This window comes from Toxorhynchites rutilus, chromosome 2 (genome assembly GCF_029784135.1).
Source record: "Toxorhynchites rutilus septentrionalis strain SRP chromosome 2, ASM2978413v1, whole genome shotgun sequence".
In the NCBI taxonomy this organism is placed as follows: Eukaryota; Metazoa; Arthropoda; class Insecta; order Diptera; family Culicidae; genus Toxorhynchites; species Toxorhynchites rutilus.
Genome location: NC_073745.1, coordinates 303,940,256 through 303,961,774, shown reverse-complemented (window position 1 = coordinate 303,961,774; position 21,519 = coordinate 303,940,256). Strand labels below are relative to the sequence as shown.

Genomic DNA, 21,519 nt, shown 5'->3' with positions numbered 1-21,519 from the left:
TTGCAAAAATTTATTACATTTGAACTACTGAACTGATTGAGATGATCGACATATTAAATTGAAGCCAATAAGCCAATCTTTTTTGAAAAAATATCACACTTACCGGAAAGATAGGATTCTAGTCGCATAGGTCTAGTCTAGTCACATAAGAATATTGAACGAAGACTTAAAACATGTTAAATTTACAAAATAATGACTCTAAAACGAAAAAAACACCTCTCTAGAACCCTCTTTCCAAGTTCAATACTTTTTTCAATATTTTTTCTATTAAAAATCTACCTCATTGGCTTCAATTAGATTTATTGATCATCTGAATCGGTTCAGAGGTTCAAAAGTTATGATTTTTTGAAAAAGTCATTTTTGGGAAAAAGTGGAAAAAATGAGTTTTCGGACAACACTAAAATGGAAATGGACATAAGTTTAGTTTAATAATAATCTATTTGGTTTCTGATACTAATATATTTTATTTCTACCATGCCATGCTCCTGCTATCAAATTTTCGTTTCCTTGTTTTTTTGTTTTCTCCGCTTTTTAAACGAAAAGATATAAATTTTTTTATAATGTCATTCCTTGTTTTTTCACAATGGAATAAAGTGGATGGCAAAACATACATTTCTCCTGCCATTTTCTTCGGCAAATCAGCTTCGTTAGGTTCCAAATGCGATTTCATATTTCGGAATAGAATTTCCATTGCTAAGAAGAAATTAAAAGTCTCATCATTCACTATGCAGATGCTGTTAGAAGCTGTAGCTCGCAAATATGAAAAAAGAGACGGTTGATACAATCTAGGTTGTGTTTTGCTGACTACCAATCTCTTGTTACACTGCTGACATGTTCTTTCCCGCTGAATAATTTTTTTGATGATGAAACCAGCTATATAGAACAACGAATTTTGTTCTGTTCTGTCGAGAAAAGTTTTCGCTTCATCGACGGTGTACTCATAGTCGAATTCAATATTCATATCATCCACATTATCACTAGAATTAGATGAAGCTGAAATTCGATATGATGTCGATGCTGCTTCATTGTCCATCAATTTCTGGGCTGAACATTCTTCACGCCGCTTTGATAGCAAATCTATCAATCCAATAAGATGTTGTTGTGTATCGGCTGTATACGAAGCATTCGGTACTACGGTCATGTATTGCGAAAGAGTCACAATTTTCAAGTTATTGCTGAATTGCAATGGAGTTGGGCGTCGTTGCTTTGCACGAATCAATGAGAAAAGACTCTCCAGACAATCTTGGACGAACCGCGATGTAAATATTTGTGGGTGTCCTTCATGCAAAAGCCGATCTGTCAACCTCACAATTGCATTCGTGCAAACGATTACACTTGTTTGCCATGGTTTCCAATGTCCGTGTCCTACTTGGAGATCATACATTAACCGCACCATGGTCTTCAGATGAGCGATATCCTCGTCATATTTCATAGGATCATTCAAACAAAATACTTTTTCTTCTGCCCTATTATTGATAAGCTCGAACCATCGAGCAAAGTCTTCTATGAAGCATGCGGTAGTAAGAAGCTCCGGTAATTCTCGTATTTCCGCATGAAACTTCAATGCTGCAGCCACCGTCCTGTTGCAATATTTTGTTGCGTTGCATACTTTCATTTTATCTATTGAAGATGTTCTGTTGTCAAAGCACACATCCGAGGCCGTTAGTCTGTGACAAAGCCGCAACGTGTTGTTTATTTCGGAGTTCACGATTGTGGTTAAATGGTCTCGATGAACAATATTGGATGTTAGCTTTTTTTCACGAACATACCAATCCGGAACTTTCAGGTAGACATTGTTCAACCAGCCATGTACTGTATTTTTAAATACGTGTACGGGATCGGGTATGATCTCTAGCATTCTGTTCTCAGCGTTTGGATGAGGTATCGCAGCATTTAATGTCTCATTTTTGCGACGAATATCGATCCCCAAATCCTTCCACATGCGCTGGTTTTCGGACCCGGAATCTGTTGTTATAAAATGGACACGCAAACTGATTCCCTCTGCTCTTGAAACTGCAGACAATACAGCATTCTTCAAAAACTCTTTTTGTATAGAGTTGCCGGTGTACTCGAAAGCAACCACCTGTTTCCAGCGCGCTGCGATTCCAACTAGCATGAATACCAAAGCTTTACAGGCTAAAGTTTGGGACATAGGAAGCGTTGTTGTTCCAACAAACTGCTTCGTATTTTGGCAAAACTCATTTGCCTCGTCTATGCTCATTTCGTCTAGAACCAATCCGCAGTCCTTTTCTTCAACCGACATTGTGGAGACTTTATGTTGTAGCAGCTCGAATATATCTTCAAGAATACCTACAAAATATCATTTCATATATTAACATGCGATGAGACATATGATTATAATTACATACCAGGACTGAAACAAACTTCTTCAATTTGGCGTAGTAGAGTCCTCGTGGATGGGAACGGGAAGCCTTTTTGAATAAGCTTGTCGTATCCACCTTGACATGCAAACCGAATTTGTAAATTTTCCGTAATCGTTTCATTGGACCAACGTTTCACTTTTTTAACCTCTCCTGTTAATAGCTTAATTTGATCTTCTCTGAAAAGCTTCTTCAAGGGTTGTTTTCCACGAATTCTCGAGGTCAGATATCCGCATTTTTTCTTCCATTGTTTTACAATTCTATTAACGGTTACATCAATATAAAATATTAGAAAATAACATATTTTTTGACACACTACCTTTTCAGCTTGGAAATTTGATGTTTCAAACGAAATATTTCTTCCTGTAGTTGTTTATCTCCTTCATATACGTCAACCAAATCATAATTGTTCTCAATACTTTGTATCTCTTCCCATTCCTCATTCGCGGATGCAGCTAAGGTCGGAATTTTCGTAACTCCATTTTCATTGTATTTCCCATCAACAAAATGAGCCTGTATATATACTAGTATTAGGATATGTTTTAGAATTAGTTTTTAATACTTACGCTACATATTCTTGTGCTTGATTTGATTTCAAAGAATGGAACTTCTAATTCACTGTTCACGCAAAATCGAATCCATTCTTTCCGAATATTTTTGTCTTGAGGGAACCGATAAAATTTATACTCAGGATGAGTATCCGTCCTTCGCTCACAATTTAAGGCTTTACACTTCATTTTTATTTTTGAATTACGTTTTGTATGAATAAAATGGCTTCCTAACGTTGTTTTGGTTGTATTCCTGCTCATATAATAAGATAGAATGTTTTGGTTCAGACAATGAGAATCTGCATAACGCTGTAACGGTTGTCAGATTAGATTTATTTGCTAAAAAAAAAATCCCAAATTTGTTTTGGAAACGATTATATTATAGATATGGGTATTTAAAAGACTTATTTTATCCTTTTAAAGCATATTTTTGAGATTGTCTATTTGAAAATATGCAATAATCATTGAATTCGCACCAACCAAATGTTACGATTCATTAAAATAGAAATTTGAAAAATCCGATATTTTATAATATTTGGCAGCTCTGGCATCTTCATGTCATGGCTTCGTTTTTGGACGACGAAGAAGAGTAAGAAGCCAGTTGTCTGGTCTTGTCTTAGGTTTTGCCCATCTCTAGTCTGAACTGTCAGCTCGACGAGCTGAGTTTGTTTTGATCAAGGTGTGTATATATAAATAAGGTGTGTGTATATATAAATATCGGGTGATGTAATCATGCGATATGTACTTTGAGCCATACTGGAATTGCTGTCGGTATTGTTTACAAAAAGACTGTCGCCGACTACGTCACCCATAGAGTATACAGATTGGTGATGCTACCCAATCTAATACGGAGTCTAAGCTTTAGATGCTTTTAGTTTGTAAATTAATCAATTACTGTTACAAGTGGTCTTAAAAGAAAAGTGTTATTCTGAAAACCATACCGAGAATGGTTGCAAAGTATTGTTATGATTCGAAGCGGCGAATGTGAATGAAGCAAGAAAAATCTGGGATTGGTTCGATGCAAGCGGCAAGGGTAAACTGCTCAATCAAATGAAGAAAGTACACCCAACCTAGCGTTGGCAGAAAACTTGTCATCTTTGGCAGAAAAGATGCCATTTCATGTGCATGAGAGTCAAATGCGCAAATAAAGAGCTATTTTAAAAGCTTAAAAATGGTTTGTATGTATGCGAGCAGACATCTCTTTCTGTTTTCTTTTCTCTTTTCATTTGGGATTGTGCAAAAAAAAAGTCCATACGACGTCAATGGGGATCGAACCAATGCAATGTTACTTTACACGACCACGCTATCCATATATGTAGCTGCCAGCGCTATTATAAAGGAGCGTGATAATATTACACCTCATCATAAAATGAAGTTGGAAGGTGTTTTCTAAGACGATAAAGAAGAACATGAACGAGCATATATCTTTCTCTGTGTGGGCCATGTATTTGGCAATCTATACGAAAAGCTTTCATATGCTTTCATTTGAATGTGTCTCCTGTTTCACTCCCTTATATTGGCTCTAGCATATATGTTATACAAATGATATACATGTATTGGGGAGTAGAACATTTTATTTATTCTTTCAGCTCATTTGGTGTAATAAATCGGGATGCCAGAACATGTGCTAGAAATTAACTTTGGGTGTACTTTGAAAGTCATCTAGACACTCAATGCAGAATGGCTCATGAGTATTTGAAAAATAATAAAATATTTTAAACGCCTTGATGGTATTAAATTCTCCAAACTATGGCGGAAGAGGTTTTGACTTGCGCTACCGACTAAAGGTGAATCGGAAATCCAGGGTGAAGATGAATCGGCATTTACTGTGATCGATCATATTCCAGAGTAGACAAATATTTGTTTCATCTAAAATTTTGAGTAACACTGTAACACTGTAATACCAGGGACAGACATACAGCTGTACTTGCGTTGTACGTGTACAGCGTTGTACAGGTACCATCGTACCATGACAGACATACTTTGGTTGTACATTGTAACGTATGTCAAACTGACAATCAGATATTTTTCCAATTTCCACCACATATTTCAATGAAAAAGGTTTTTATTTAGTGTCTAAACTATCAAACACAACAAAAAAGTTTCCAATCTGAGTTATTAACTTAAAAGAAAGTCAATGAAAAGAACGTTTATCAAGTGATTTGATTCTGCTTGTTCATGCTACCCACCACTAACCGTCTATGGCGCTGCGCACAGTACAACTGTAGCCATGTACAGCGGTAAAATAGGTCGGTACAGGTACAGCGATTGTACCGAGTTGCTTGCATGGTTCTAGCGCTGTACATGGTGACAGACATACAATTTTCGAAGTACAACGCTAGTACAGTTGTATGTCTGTCATAAGTATAACTCTGTTATAAAACAATGCATTTGTCAAAGCAATAACTGGATCTTGTATAGAACATTTTCAAGTTTCCACAACTGCCTTCGATTTGCTGTGCGATCGTTATGTCATTAGATATTCATAATCCGTAATGGAAGGATAGCTTTTCATTCGCTCGAGAATATCTCTGTAGCAGTGCCACAAATTATCAAAATCTGTTCACGAATGAAGACATTAGCTTTTTCCCAGTGTCGGATGAATTTTCTTCTGTTGAAACTCAACGCCATATCTGTCATAATGAGTATAACACAAGAGTCGAGACGCGTGAACTTTGTCTGGTATATTGAACGAATAGAGAACGAGAACGAATTTCGGAAAGCCTGCATTCTGGCACTTCCATTACTGTCAATAATTTCAGGTGATTATCACGAACGTTAAGTTGATCTTCATCGCTTCCAGTGAATTTGTATTGGAAACGTGTTCGATTTCCATATTTAGAAACAAAGGAATCCGGAGAAGGCAACATTAGCTTTCGTTGAGCGTTGACCGTTGTGCGGTGTTGAGCGGTTGAGCGTTGAACGCCGTTGAGCGTTCCGTTTCCGTTTCCGTTTCTTTTTCTGTATTATAATGACTTTCAACACTTTTTGGCTGGCTTTTCACTTCCATTTTTGGAAGAATGTCGGGAGTGAGAATTGAACTCGCGATCTTTACCGTGAAGGGTACGGTGCGTTCCCGTTTCCGTTTCCGATTTATATGATCTTTTACTATCGCCATTTCGCTCTAACACGATCTTAGTTTCTAACATTTTCTTTATCTAACTCCATTTCACTAGCTCCATTCTCGGTCTCCTAGGGCAGTTTTCAATGCACCGGAAGCCACCAGAATACGATATTCGACTTCCGCTGTTTAAGCCCTTCCATCCAATACCCATATTGCTAGTCATTTATAGCCAGTGTCATTAAACCGGAAATCAAAACAAGATTATGTTCGTTTTTCGCTCGTCTGTTATTGTCACCCATTGCTATATGGGGTGTACGCCATTTCTGGCCAATCGGGAGTAGATTCATAAAATATAGCCATACATTTCATTGTCAATGTCACCAAAAACAAGAATTTTGTATAATAAATGGCTATCCTTTACCATTGATCGATTTCACTATCAATTAGTTGACGTTGAATTTTATGCTTTGATTTTCACTAACACGCAATGATATTCAATTTCGACGTTACGAATATCATGGCGAAAATGAATATGCAAATGAAAAATGAACTTTATGGCAAGCTGATGTTGATGTTCATTGCATTGATGTTCATTGATAGTGTTGTTCCATATTTATCGACTCTTGCTTGAGCAGTAGGTTGTCAATACAAGGCAGGCTGAAATTCGTCGCATTTGAATGTCGTGAACGTGAATATTTTCGGCACTGCTCTGTAGTAAACGGTTCTACTGGAATTCCATATGAATCAAATGAAAGCGAAATAATCAAGTTGATTGGATTATTATTGGCGTCTATGTGATATCAACACATTTTTTTGCAAGTGTTTAGAAAATCCCGAACTAAAAATGTATTTGAAAATGATGAAATACAACTGAAATAAACGAATGTTTAAAACTTCACAGGATATAATCACCCGTTTCACTCTGTTTGTTGAGCAAACTTAATTCCAATCAAATGGCTGAAAACTCGGCAGAATGTCCCGATGCACAGGGAAAATGTTTATGCTAACAACATACCAAGTAAATTAAGATCTATAGATACGGCACTGACTGTAGCAAAACAAATGTCTGAGCTCTATGAGCGAAACAAGTACAATTCTGGGATGCCAGATGTTTTTTTTCTGGAATATCTGCAATAAATATCTGAAATATCCTTAAATATGTGCTGATGTCTACAAAACAGGCCAGCTTCGTTATCATATGGAACCAATAAGGGGCTGTCAACATACCACGTGGACAGAAAAAGCACGGTTTAAGACTCCCCCTCCCTCACCGTGGACAAGCGTGGACATATTCATACCCCTACCCCCCTTTGTCCACGTGGACATTTTTTCCTTTTTAAATTAGAATAATTAAGGAAATAACTGGTTTGCGCCTAAATTCCATTTCAATTCCATTTATATTATTTTTATTTCAAATTTTACTTACTGTACCCTGTACTTGCTTTGTTGTGGCGCATTGTTCTTGTATGGTAGAGAAATGAGTGGCATAACTAAGCACATGCTTCTTGTGAGTTTAATTTTGAAACACTTGTGAGTATACAATATTTTTTGTTTTTCCATTATCAGCGAAGATTTGAAGGCTATCTGGTTTGCTAACACCGAAACACGCGATGTACAGTTAACCAGGTGAGGAACAATCCGCATCTGAATATAAAATACACAACTTCAAAGATTGATCTTGAGCTTTGCTAATTGAGATTGCAAGCGCCAATCGAATAGGAATAGATGGATTTAAAATCATTTTCAAATACATTTTTAGTTCGCGATTTGCTAAAAACTTGCAAAAAAAATGTGTTTATATCACATAGACGCCAGTAATAATCCAATCAACTTGATTATTTCGCTTTCATTTGATTCATATGGAATTCCAGTAGAACCTTTTTCGATCGAATGAAAAGTTATTCTTTCATTTTGGATTATGAATATTTAATGACATAACGATTCGCACAGCAAATCGAAGAACAGTTGTGGAGACTTGAAAATGTTCTATACAAGATCCAGTTATTGCTTTGACAAATGCATTGTTTTGAAATAGAGTTACAGTGTTACAGTGTTACTCAAAATTTTAGATGAAACAAATATTTGCCCACTCCGGAATATGATCGATCACAGTAAATGCCGATTCATCTTCACTTTGGATTTCCGATTCACCTTTAGTCGGTAACGCAAGTCAAAACCTTTTCCGCCATAGTTCGGAGAATTTTCAGAGGGTTTTAAAGGCGTTTGAAAATATTTTATTATTTTTCAAATCCTTATGGGTCATTCTGCATTGAGTGTCTAGATGACTTTCAAAGTGCTTGCGGGGAAAAATGACATCAGACAACTCACGATACATTGATTCCCAACTATGGAATAAAATTCAAATCTCAACTATGAAAGTTGATTTTTTCTTGAGACTCATTTTTTGCTCTAAATTGTCCCCAATTCAAAATTGCGCTATTTAGAAGTATTTTATTACATTCATTTGAAAAATGAGAAAGTTTTCTGTTGTGGAACATTTTAAATAGTCAAAGATAACAATAGGAATAACATTGTGGTGTCAAGGAAAGAATTTTAGAAGGGTTGGAGAACTTTCATTTTGTTGATAGAAACAATCAAGTTTATTTTTGTAATATTTGTAAAAAATTATAAAAACCCCTGAGAAACGACAAATTTTAAGAATTTTTAACTTCTAAAAGGTACTTCAATCAATCAAATTCAATGTTTTACTACTGCATTATATGCGAGATTTTCTGAAAAAAATAGAATACTGGGTCAACTGATTCAAGTTTGACGACTAGTGGTGCATAGATCATTTCACGCAAATGTAAACATTAATTCCTAGAAATTGACGGAATTCCAATACTTTGAAAAATTCTACCTTTCGAGAAAAGTAATGTGAGAAAATAATTTCACACGAAATTCTGCATGAAAAATTATACAAACATTATTATCCTAAGACTTACTGTTATCCTAAGACTTACTGTTCTATAGAAAATTATATTTGATGAAAAAACCATGGAGGCGATCTGGCGTAGTGGTAACATCCATACCTCTCACCCAGAGATCACGAGTTCAATTCTCACTCCCGACATTTTTCCAAAAATGGAAGTAAAAGTGACGAACCAGCCGAAATGTGCTGAAAGTCACTAATAATAGAGAAAAAACCATATGTGTTGTATCATGAAAACTTAACCATTATGGAATCGTTTATTTTTTAGAGGTTTGAGCTATGAGCGTCTATGCATAGCTCGCAACTATGAAATTATAGGATCATACAAAATAGCTCTGTCGCTCACAGTTTACGTGAGTTATTTCCAGAATATAGATTTCAGTGAAGAAGTTCAATGATATTAGTAAAATAATATGAAGCACTCTCAAGCAGCTCAATCCGTTTATTGATAAATACGAAATACTCAGGATGGACGGAAAGTTTTAAAAATCTTGAATATGGGTCAGTTTTTATTTAATTTAGAATGTATCGGTGATTATAGTTGAAAAAATATTTATTTTTCGTGTCCACGTGGACATAGTCTATACCCCCTCCCCCCTCTCCGTGGACAAGCGGGGACATTTTCATACCCCCTACCCTCCCTAAAATTGTCCACGTGGTATGTGGAAAGCCCCTTATATGTTTTGAAACATTTGAAAACCGTGTGTACTACATTTACAGATCAACATTCAATCGATCCGCGGTGTATCGGGCATTGATTGACAAATAGCGAATTCGTTTTTAAAACTGAGTCAGTGCCAAACTGACTCTGTAATAAAAAAACGTTTTCAGTTTCACGAATGCGTTGGTTTGTTGGTGTACGTTATATAGTCTGATTTGTTTATATTTACGACGGCAAATGTACAGTGTCGACGTCTGGTGGTGATATTAGTGCTTGGGAGGTAAATTGTTCTCCATCAGATCAGAAGGGCCAAGTGCAGTGTAAACATATAAAAGTTTGAATGAAAATTTGTACTTCATATTGTTCGATTACCTAACACATGTAGTTCTGACACTCACTTAACCATTTGTCGATGCATTTCCTGTTTGTTCCACAAATAATTACTATTATAATATAAAATCATCATTAGACACAGTTTTCGTTCAATATGTTTCTGCGATATCGGAAAAATCCTCTTATTTAATCACATAAAATAAATATTCGATACGTTAAAGTAAATTTTCATTCATAATTTTGATTTTGAAATTTATTCCACCTGAATATCCATCATTATTTTCACCTCCCAATGAAAGCACACGTAGCTTAATGCCGTCTACTCGAATATACTCTTCAAAATCAGAATCCGAATTGGATTACGCTTCCAATAATACAAAAGCAAAAGCAGCAGGTTTTCCATTTTCATAGTCTTTATTTTTAGATTTTCCAAAATAATATTCGGAACTTGACAGTTCAGTATAGTTGTATTGGTGAACCCGAGTGCCAACCCGTGAAACATCTCAGTGCGAAACTAACAGTTTTCGGGGCGAACTAGTGCGACACTGAGTGCGAAACTGAGTGAATAAAAAAACGTTTTGACAGCAGTTAGTGCGGCACTGGGGTTGAAACTGAACAAAAACGAATTCGCTAAAAGCTACCTTTTGGCGTCTCCGCTAGTGTTGTCAAGATGTCAGCACTGAGCATCACACATTCGCGATGCGTGTATTACCTTTGACAGTTTTTTGTTTATTTTCAATCTCAACACATGTGCTGACGGTTTCTGTGGACAGTGAATTCAATTTAGTGAGGTAAAATTAAATTTGCCGGAATATATACCGAATACCGAAAGATACAGCAATGAACGTCGATCCACTGCCGGAGCGGTTTGCACCGAGCAATATCGATCTGAAGCGCAAGGAGGTGTCGCATATTTCTGCCTGGAGGGACAAGTAAGTAAATCGAAGTGGAGGATAATGACAATGGAATGCATCTCATGTTTTCAGGGAGGAATTCCAGCATGTCTATGAACTCATCTTCGCCCAAAAATCCGATACTACCGCGAAGGAATCGGCCCTTCAGACGCTCAAAATGTGGAAAATCAGACAGAGTAGACACACCCCGGTTAGCGTGCTTTGCACGATAGCAATTCTCGAGGGACAGAATTATGACGCCCGTTGCAAGCAGGACGGACGGGATAATGTCGTTGAGGTGAAGAGTGTTTACTCGGGGGCATTCACGCGGTTCATAAACCATTTGACGGAATATCACCAGCAAACTGGCGCTGGCCGACGGGGAACGATGGCCACCAAGGTGAAGGAGATAGGAATCGAGGGTTTCTTGGTGGAGTTGCGACATCTGTGTGCTCACAGTTCCGTGTCGATATCGATTGATGTGTTTCGAAGGTCTGCCGAGTACTGTATGAACTGGCTGGAGACGTGCTACTGGAAACGGGAACTGCAGCAGATTCAGAATTGTGATGTTAGACATATCAAACAGGCGGTTCTGGGGGATAAGTTCCAGGATGATTTGGACTATATTGTAAGGATTTATGACATTGCAACGAAGGCGATTCATAAGGGAGCAAGCTCGTTGAGTGGTGCTGAACAACATTTGACCCCGCCCCAGTTCAAACTCCTGCAGGAGCATGCCAAGGCAAACCGCGTTGATCAGCTGAATTCTATTGTTTTTGACATTGTCCGCTTCATTGCGGAAAGCATGCAGCTGCCGAGGTGCTTCGAGACCACTCTGGGTGTTTGCGGGGCTTTGCTGAACTGTCACTATATGCTCGAAGCACCAGCGAAAGGCTCCACCCAAGGGTTACCTCACATTCATCAGCGTCTGTTTCAAATGTTGGTTGTCAAAGGATACATGCAAACCTATTTGGAGAAGTTGATTGCAATTTGCGAGGATGATCAGGAACGTCACGAGAGGCGACTCGGGGCGAAATTTTGGGCTATTGCAATTACACGCGCTTATCGATTGTTGAAGAGGTTCAAAAAGGCACTGAAGGATATGCCGGAGAAGTTGCATCAGTTCAATCGAAAGGAACACACGAGGAAGATGTCAAAAACTGTGAAAGCGATTTATCAAAATAAGCTGCGATTGGATTTGAAGAACACAATTGTAATCGGAATGTCGGTCAACTGCCCTTGGCATTTAAAGCTTTCCAGAAACTATCTTGTGGAGCGAATTTTGAACGTGAATGGGTACACGAAGGAGATTCTCCCCAAGTAAGTAGAAATATGCGATAATTGTTTGGATTTTTTCAAATGCCGATTTTTATCATAAATTTAATTTTTGTATTTTTTTGGCTCAAATTTTGCAGACGCTTCCTTTATGATCAAAAAGAACAATTTGCATCATCGGTTTACCATTTTGACTCTAGCATTACTTTTGAGAAGGGTCCAAACAAAAATATACTCCTAAACGGTTGGTCCTATTGATTTGGTGTTTTTCGCATTTTTTTAGGTTATGATAAGGAGAATGTTAAAACAATGTTTTATTTTCGGAAACCACACTTAAAACTTTAGTTTCTCAAAAAAGGTTTTTTCGATTTTGTTTATTTTCCGATATGTTGCAGCGGACAACCAATGAAATTTATTGCACAGTGTGCCAAAATGGAAAAAAGTTTTTTATTCCAAATTGTTTATTTGTAAGGCACAACAGCAGAAGCTTTGCGGAACCGCTATTTCAATGTTTGTTTACATAAACCTAAATTTTGAAGAATTCGATCGATTACTCGCGATTTACTAGAGGTCAGGGGGCAACAATTTTTGTGTGATTGGTGGAGTTTGGGATATGGAAATGGGGTATCGTTGTCCCCATTTTCGCAGTTTACAGAAGGTGCAAGAATTTTCATTGAAAACACCGAAACCAGTGGATCCATTGAGGCACTGATGGTGAAGTACCTTTTCATGCAATTGACTTGCTGGTACTTTTCATTAAAAAGATGAGGAATGATAGTAGGTCAAGGCTGATCTGGGATCCCAAAAGTTGCTTGTTTCATCGACAAATCGCATTCAATTGATGAACTGCTTATGGTGAAGTGAACACGGTCTGAAATAAATGAGGGGAGACAAATGGTAAGTGATCACTACCATGGGGATCATTGATGAGCTTCCACAGACAATCTAATGAGAGCGAAGTTGAGCACAAAGATAAATCAACTTACCCGAGCCGGAGGTTTCGCAATTCGTGTCGCTTTACCAGTGTTCAAGATAGTTAAGTTGAAATAGTCTCATAAATCGTATAAAAAAGCCCGTCCTAGCATCGTTATAAAGATCACCCCACCCAGTACCATTGGAGCTCATGTCACCCAAAATTAGAACTGGGGATGAGAGAATCGAGACTAGATTCCAAAGATGACTACGGCTAATGTAAGCATTTGGAGGAACGTATGCTTCAGCTATGCAAAGTTCTTTTTTCTTTGCAGTCAATTGATAAGCGACAATTTCAACGCTGGGAAAGGAATTTAATATAAAGAGTAGCATTTTTTGTTCCCTAGAAGTACTCCTTCATAACAATCATCTATATCCAGGTGAACAATTGTGAAATCGTGGAAGTTTGGTTCTGTTTCAGAAGAAAGCCATGTTTCAGAAAGGGCGAATATATATGATAATTTTGAAGTAAAATTTTGGACGAGCTTAATTTAGGCACTAGATTACGGCAGTTCCACTGTAGCACAGTATTCATGTCTTCCACTACGTTAGGTGAATTATCCAGCAAGACAGTAATAAATCTTCTAAGAGGGACTTGAATATTGAATGTATTTAACCCCTTCGCGTGTGATTTAATTTCCATTGTGGGAAATTCTGGTGCAGCCGTAGAGTGATCATCATCAGAGTCCGATTCTTGAATCGACAGAACCGAAAAGTTTCAGCATTTCAGTATGTCCGTTTGGAGTGTCATGTGATAGAACACTGCACATTATCGAACTGCTGTTTGTACCTTGGGCTTTCCTGAAGAAGGTGAGGATTCTCTCCACAGTGAATACATTTTTCCTCACTGTGTTCTTGTCCACATTTACCACAACGAGATTTGTTGCCACAATGGGCCTGATTCTCGAATACACTACGAATACACTTCACGGTGGAAACGGAATGAAACGTATTCGCGATGACAACGGTACGGTGTCGACATCTAGATGCGAGATTAGTTTTCCACTAAATTTATCATTATAAAATCAAATTATCTTCAGATGAAATTTTTGTATGAGATTATTATATCACATGAAGAAAACAAAGTTTTCCACTCATATTTAATACCAGTTTGATACGAAGAAGTTAATTTTCATTTATAATTTTTTATTTGAACAGTGCTCATTCTGCCTGAAAACTCATCATTATCTTCGACACTTCACTAACCCGTAAAACGTAGTTCAATGGCGTGCCGTTTATTTCGTTTCCACCGTGAAGTGTATTCGAGAATCCGGCCCAATGCCTGAACGGTGTCCTATTTTTTTTTGCAATTGGTACAGTTGTAGTCCCGCGGTAAAAACAGGCGCATCGGAAAAAGCACAATCTACATTCACATGGTTTGGGAGATCCGAGCCAGTGAAAGTCACCCGAATGTAGCTGAATGTAGTTGTCAAACATCCAGCATCTTTACAAGCTCTCCAATTAACAAATTTTTAGAAAAAAAACCCGTTGCTTTTTTTCAATTCATCGACACTTAAACTCGCGTCGGAAACAATACCTTCTATCGCCACATCTCGAGAAATGATGTATATGTGATACTCCCTATTAAAAACCTCGTGGTTAACGATTTGGTTTGTCACATCACAATTCGGTGCTTCTACACGCAATTTGTTTGGTCTCCCGTTTTGAATCGAGACCCTCCGATATTTACGCATAAAATCTCTCGAAATATCGAGAGTTTATTGGGCCTAAAAAAGACAACCCATGGTTTCTTCGAATACGGTTGGTAGTTCGGATTATATTGGTATCCACAGATGCCATAGCGGTTGCGCGAAAGCATTGAGCAACCGTCTATGAAAAAACCAAAAAATTACACACAAAAACTCAACTTAAAAGTAACTTAAACTAAAAACTGATATAACAAGAACAAAGTTGTTCTGTAGCTGATCTCTAAAACCCTATTGGGGTAGCGGTACAAAGCCCTGTGCTACAATGTAAACACAGTAATGCGACGGCAAAATCTCTGTCGCGATGAAGGCGATCAATGAAACAATTTAACACAGTCCACCGATCTGGCGCACAATGGTCTCTGAGAAAATTTAGGCGGCCAAAACTCAGATTTTTGAGCTAAAAATTTAATTTTTGGTAGACTGGGGTTTTCGGATACACTGAGTTCATTTTTCGATTCTGTTTCACCAAAAAACCAAAAGAAGGGAGGGGCAATTCGGTAAAGTTCAAAATTTACATTTTTTTACATTCTTCGTATTTTTTTTTCAGGCCTCCCTTCCTAAAGATGAACCGTTTTCACTACTCGGTGCCTTCTTCTTCTTGAATGGCGTTAACGTTCCCTGTGGAACTTTTGCCGTCTCAACGTATTCATTAACTAGCGTCGTTCATTAATACTTGGTTGAGATTTCTATGCCGAACAACACGCCTTGAATGTACTCTAAAGTGGCAAGCTCTAGAATACGCGTGACCACAGTGCAAGCCGGAAGAATTTTCTTTGACGAAAAATCCCCCAACCAGAACGGGAATCGAATCCGAACACCCGGCATGATAGTGTGGGACGTTAACCACTCGGCCACGGGTGCACATACTCGGTGCCGCAGTCCCTGAATAACATAAACAATATTGTAACCTATAAAACATTTTTAAAGCACCATTAATAATAAGAAAACACTACAATTACCAGTTTCTGAAGGAATTACAAATTCCAATATCAGTCATGCATCTTCTTTATTTGAAAATCGGTCCACCGTATTGTTCGCAGAGCCCAATTTTCTTTCGTAGAAGCGCTTGCAAAGTTGACGAAATGTTGGTTACATTTATTTTTCCTATAACGAAGTCGTGTAATGAATTCCTCTCGGGAGTTGAGGTAGTTATATCCTGCCCAGTTGTTCTTTAATGATCGAACAAATTCTCATTACATAACTGGGAGGCCATATCCACAAAAAAATTATTCACATTATTAATGAAAAAGCACAACTTCAAATAACAGTTATTTCTAATTACCATTTTGGGTTAATATTGAGAAAAAAATCCAAAAAGGGGGATTTCGGGTGAAAAATTCAATTGCTGGGTGATAAGAGACACTTTGAGAAACTGTTACGGCCCAAGCCGAACACAAAAAAAAGAAAACACAAAATATAAATTCTCGTAAAAACACTTTATTCTACACACGACAAAAAACTACAAAACTAAGCACTAAAAACACTTCACAAAACCAGCAGTATATCCGCCTGTGTTCGCACCTGAAAATAGAGCGATTAGTCTAGCTATTTAACATAATTACATATTGTCACTTACCTTTTCGTCGGGTACAAAAACCTGATACACATTATTTGTGCAACTCATAATACACAACACTAGCATTGAAAGCAACACATAACGACAATCACAACAAACGAACAATAACAAGTGAATTGTCACGGAATAGGGAACGCATGGAAACGAACCCGCTATTGTTCACAGCGAACATTCGAGAAGTAACCCGACCAAAGAATCAATCGCAATTATAGACTATTCAGAGGACTATGGGACCAATGATATAAATAGGGCATTAAATGTTAAGAACAGAGTCAGTCGCAATAAAACCGCCGATCAGTATAGATCAAGGTAGTTTGACTATATTCGATCTCATCATTTCTTCGTCATCATCGGGTAGCCAGTCTACTCTCATCTCTACTCAACTCATCGGAACTCTGCTCAGATACCTCTCTGGGCGGAGACAGGAACACTTTCGTGAAAAAAGTTTTGCGGGGAAATGCGGGGCAATTTATATAAGTCCATCCGAAGCAAAATTGAACTTCCAAAATAGTACTTACTGGAATTAACACATACTACAACCCACCGAATTTTGAAACTTCAAGGAACATAATGAGCCAAAACAATTCGTTCAAAAATTTTACCAGAACACATGTTAGAAAACACACACGCGAAATAGTGGCAATGATGCGCGCGCGGAATTGGGTGAAACACTTGATCCTAGATGCCTTGAACATCATAGAATATAGGATAGACTATAGGATTTTTTTTATGAAACTTCATTTTTTGGCTTTTGGCCGCCTAAATTTTCTCAGAGACCACCGTGCGGCGTCGCCAGAGAGGTACTGCTTCCTCGCTGTTCCAGATGCTTTGGATGTGCTTCACTTGCCACGAAAAGGCGAAAGCAAAAAAAAAAGTCACAGGAGGGTCCGAGACACGACCGCATAGTTGACGTAGGATTCCGTTAGGCTATCTGTTTATTTTGGGTATGTTGGAAGAATTACATCGGTTAACGGTTAACATCGGATTTGATGGCCCTGAAGAGGGCCGTTTTGTTTTGTTGTTGCGTACTTTTAAAATCGTATTTTGTCCATAATTTTTCCATATTGGCGCACTATGCAATAAACTTCATAAAATCAAAAACAGCTTTTTTGAGAAAATTGAGCTTCAAGTGTTATTTTCGAAATAAATATTTTTAATAGCTTTTTAATGCTGTCTCCATATAGCCCCTATAATAACCTAAAATGTTGTAAAAGCCGCCAAATCAATCGGACCTACTGTTTGTGAGCAGGGTTGCCAACCATAATTTTAAAAAATCTGGGAAGGAAAATGAAATTCAAAATCAGGAAGAAATCAGGATAATCCGTATTGGGTTGTCCGTAAAGTTCGTTGCCGATTTTTTTGGGAAAACAAAAGTATTATATTTATGGGCAGACATATATTTTTTTCAAATACACACAGTTTTGTTTCACAATCTATCACGCCGCTTAAAATTCTATCTTCCCAGAACATTCAAGACCTTCAAGGTATTTTTCCGCTGTCCACTGAGTCGAAGTTCTTGTGTTGGAGAGAGTTCTGCTGCCTTTGATGTATCTAGTTACGAGCAGTACTTGTGGAAATTTATCGACTGGTCACTTGGAAGAAGCAAATAATACAGCATTCTTTTCCGATTCCACAAGAAACAGAGTATCACTTTCTTCGATTGAAGACGTGCTTTGGGTTTAGCTAACGGTGGGTTGTATCGCTTACCATATTTTGTCCGCTCAACATTGTTGGAAATCATTCATTTGCTTCAAAACGGAATTTTTGGTTACATATTCTTATACGGTATATAAACATTATGGTCAAAAATTCAATATGTATTCTTTGCAATACCGGAACACGGAACTGTTAAAAGTATTTAAAAATGTATCTCATAATAATTTCAAATCATAATGAAGAGTTTTTGTGGACTTATCAGGAAATTTATAAACAAACGGCATTGTAAGAGTAATGACTTGAAGCATTTGAAAAACGATAATAAGCGAGATAATTTTTATAAGTAAAAGTAAAGTAAAAAGTATAAAAATCAGATAAAATCAGGAACATTTCAGAAAATCAGGCAAAATTGAGTGTTTGTCAAGATATCAGGGAACGTGCCAAAAAGTCTGGGAAATCCTGAAAATTCAGGAAGGTTTGCATCTCTGTTTGTGAGTTATATATTTTGAAAATTTTCAAGCAAATGTTGTTTACGTCCTTCTCAAAAATAAAAAAATAAAAAAAATGCGTCTGCAAAATTTGAGCCAAATACAAAAAAACGACAATCAAATTGAAATGGAATCGCCCAATTATTTTTATTATTTTCAGTCTTCTTGCTCTAGCGGATCCTTCTCTTAATCTGAATCAACGCGAACTCATCGAGGGTGCAGTCGAAACATTCACTATGAATTTTCTGTCAGTGGTCGAGGATGAGGAAATGTTGCAGGAGGATCCTGCGGTTAGTGGGAGAACCTCAACTCCGAAGCGAGGCGCTAATGCTCGGAAACAAGAATCGTACAAAGTGTTCACACTGGAAGATGCGTTGAACGCGTCTGCCGGAGAGAAAGAGAACGCGGGAACGAAATCGGCAAATAGTGAAAAGGTGAAACAATTTGGAATTTGGTCTGAGGTGCAGCGCGATGAAGCGGATTGGGCAACGTGTCCTCTGGGGAAAATTTTATGGGACTAATAAATAGTAGATTTCTCACCCGGAAATTTTGATTTTGGACAGGAACTATCCGAAAATGCCCTTTCGGATGCAATAGTGATGGAACGGCTTGGTAAGTTTTTTTTGTATCACATTATTCTGATTTATTTAAACAACAGTCAATATTTATTATACACAAGGAGAAACAATATTGCTACAGTTACAGTTTTTTACATCGTGGCTTTTTTTTTTCCTATTCACAAGATTATTTCTACGATAGCTACCATTCATTACACATTTATTAGAGCACATCGTTTCGGGAGTAGATTTACGTCTTAAAACATATTTACAACATCTAGCTTTCCACAGTTTAGTTACTACTCGATAAAGGAAGAACTCAATTTTCAAGCTATCCAAGATGGATTCCTCTGTTTGCACCTATCTCAATAATTGTCATTCCATTTAAGCTGCACTTTTCCCTTCATTTATACTTGTTTTAAGTAAGGACTAGATGATTCTACGCAGGTTCATATCCCCTTTGCTTTGCGTGCTTCAATTGTTATAAAATTTCTCCATTACACACGCTACTCTACAAACTTAAAGATTCAATCACAGACACATTGTAGTTTTCTTTTTTCGCCTGACACAACGCGAAAAACGAACAAATTGTTGCTCCCATTTTGTCACTCTATATCGTGGGCTGGTGCTTCTCACAAACGACTTTTGGTTATGCGCTACTTAGCTATATGGGATGGGGCTCATCATCATCTTCGCTTGATCGTTTTCGGACATATGCTGAAGAACGGATAGAGATGGCAGTGCAGAGAATAGATCCGCTTCGGATCCGTCTTCAGATCGAAGCCGTCCACCTTCACAACGTTCCACTCGTTCTTCATGCGTGCGTAACTGAAGGATACCTGTAAATGGGGGAAAAGAGAATGATGGTTTAGTAACGTTCAAAGTGGGAACTCTATGTGACAAACTTACCTGATCGTGGAAGGTTTCCGGTCGGATGAATTCCATTGGCTCCAGGTGGGAGTGAAACGCATCCACCACGGTGAGAGGAACGTTAAGGATGTGTTCTGGAATAGAGGGAAACAGAAACAGTGACAGTTGATTAATGCATGTGTGCAAACATTTGCTTTAAAATGTTAGTATTTGAAGTTACATTTTTGATGCAGGACTACTCCCATATTTAATGTTGCCAAATATGAAAATACAACACGTTTTTACGACATAGTTTTAACAAAATCCAAAGCTTTGCTCACTAACTTCGTTTGTAAGAGCAACCAGAAGTCATGAATTACTGAGCAGATGGAGCGGATGAAAGAGGATATAAAAGCTGCTGAGGGAGCGTCTTTCGCGAACACAGCTGTGTTGAATTCCAACATTCTAAGAACAACACTCGGCTCCTCAAAAATTCAAATTTTTCATCACAGCTAGAACCATTTCCGACAGTTTTCAGTCAGTAGCATGAACAAGAGCTATTGCAACATCTCCCCGACCTAAAGAGGAGAATCTATGGGAAGTCGATGATTTTTTTTTATTAAATCGTTTATTTTTACAGGCTCAGTTACATAAGTTTAAAGGAGCCAAACTCCTATCTGTATTGTTACAAGTATATATAAACATTTTTCATTAATTCTAGTGTTAATGAAGTAGAGAACCGATTACTCGCGGTTTGCTCGAGTTTAGAAGGGTGACATTTTTTTCAGGAAAAGGAAGGGATATAAGGATATGTTGACAATGTTCACACTCACATTCGCACTCACATTCATCATACTCAATTCTTAAGCCTATCTTATATCTAATACGTATTTACATTTCACCTTATTCTATTGTTAGTAAGAAGGGATTTGCTTTCTCGCGAAGGAAAAGGAAAAGGAGAATATAAGGATATAAGGACAATCACACACGAAGATCGATAACTTTTAGGAAGACATATATTTGGGACATGTAATCGTGGTCTAACCGAGCCAACACATCTCTCACCGGCACATTGGGCTGTCTTCTTCTGGCCCGAAGAGAGTTTTCTAAATTCGATCTGGCAACAAGATACACCTCGCACGACCAAACAACGTGTTCGATGTCGTGGTAACCTTGGCCACAAGCACAGATATTGCCATCGGCAAGATTAAAACGAAAGAGTAGCGCGTCTAACGAACAGTGATTGGACATGAGTCGAGAGAAGGTGCGAATAAAGTCCCGACTCAAGTCCAGACTTTTGAACCATGGTTTGAGGCTAACCTTAGGGATAATCGAGTGTAGCCACCGACCCAATTCATCTTCGTTCCACTTACGTTGCTAGTTAACGATGGTATTTTTACGGACTAAAGAATAAAATTCATTGAAGGCGATTTGACGCTGATAAATATCGCCTTCAATTGCACCCACCTTTGCCAATGAGTCAGCCCTCTCATTACCCGGAATTGAGCAATGAGAAGGGACCCACACAAAGGTAATGACATAACAGCGTCTGGATAAAGCACTCAAAATTTTTCGTATTCTCTCAAGGAAGTACGGCGAGTGCTTTTCCGGCCTCACTGAACGGA

General features: G+C 37.8%; 2 protein-coding genes across 2 annotated transcripts in view; one reads left to right on the top strand and one right to left on the bottom strand.

The window, feature by feature from the left end:
- Positions 1 to 10,634: 10,634 nt before the first annotated feature.
- Positions 10,635 to 19,027, top strand: LOC129764931 (uncharacterized). The gene is made up of 3 exons (XM_055764582.1): positions 10,635 to 10,851; positions 10,906 to 12,132; positions 18,649 to 19,027. The coding sequence occupies exons 1-3, from the start codon at positions 10,760 to 10,762 to the stop codon at positions 19,007 to 19,009; spliced, it is 1,680 nt and encodes a 559-aa protein (XP_055620557.1). The 5' UTR covers positions 10,635 to 10,759; the 3' UTR covers positions 19,010 to 19,027.
- An 82-nt stretch (positions 19,028 to 19,109) lies between these two features.
- The window catches only part of LOC129764933 (fringe glycosyltransferase), a 320,450-nt gene continuing 318,040 nt past the window's right edge, over positions 19,110 to 21,519 (bottom strand). Inside the window, exons 7-8 of the mRNA XM_055764584.1 lie at positions 19,955 to 20,049; positions 19,110 to 19,884 (exon numbers count right to left, since the gene is read on the bottom strand). Coding sequence (XP_055620559.1) covers positions 19,732 to 19,884; positions 19,955 to 20,049 — 248 coding nt within the window. The 3' untranslated portion in view covers positions 19,110 to 19,731. The remainder of the gene's footprint in view (positions 19,885 to 19,954; positions 20,050 to 21,519) is intronic.

Coding starts and splice junctions, on each gene's coding strand:
- LOC129764931 (XM_055764582.1), top strand. CDS start 10,760: ATGAACGTCGATCCACTGCCGGAGCGGTTTGCACCGAGCAATATCGAT. Junction 10,852..10,905: donor ATTTCTGCCTGGAGGGACAA/GTAAGTAAATCG, acceptor TCATGTTTTCAG/GGAGGAATTCCAGCATGTCT. Junction 12,133..18,648: donor ACGAAGGAGATTCTCCCCAA/GTAAGTAGAAAT, acceptor TATTATTTTCAG/TCTTCTTGCTCTAGCGGATC.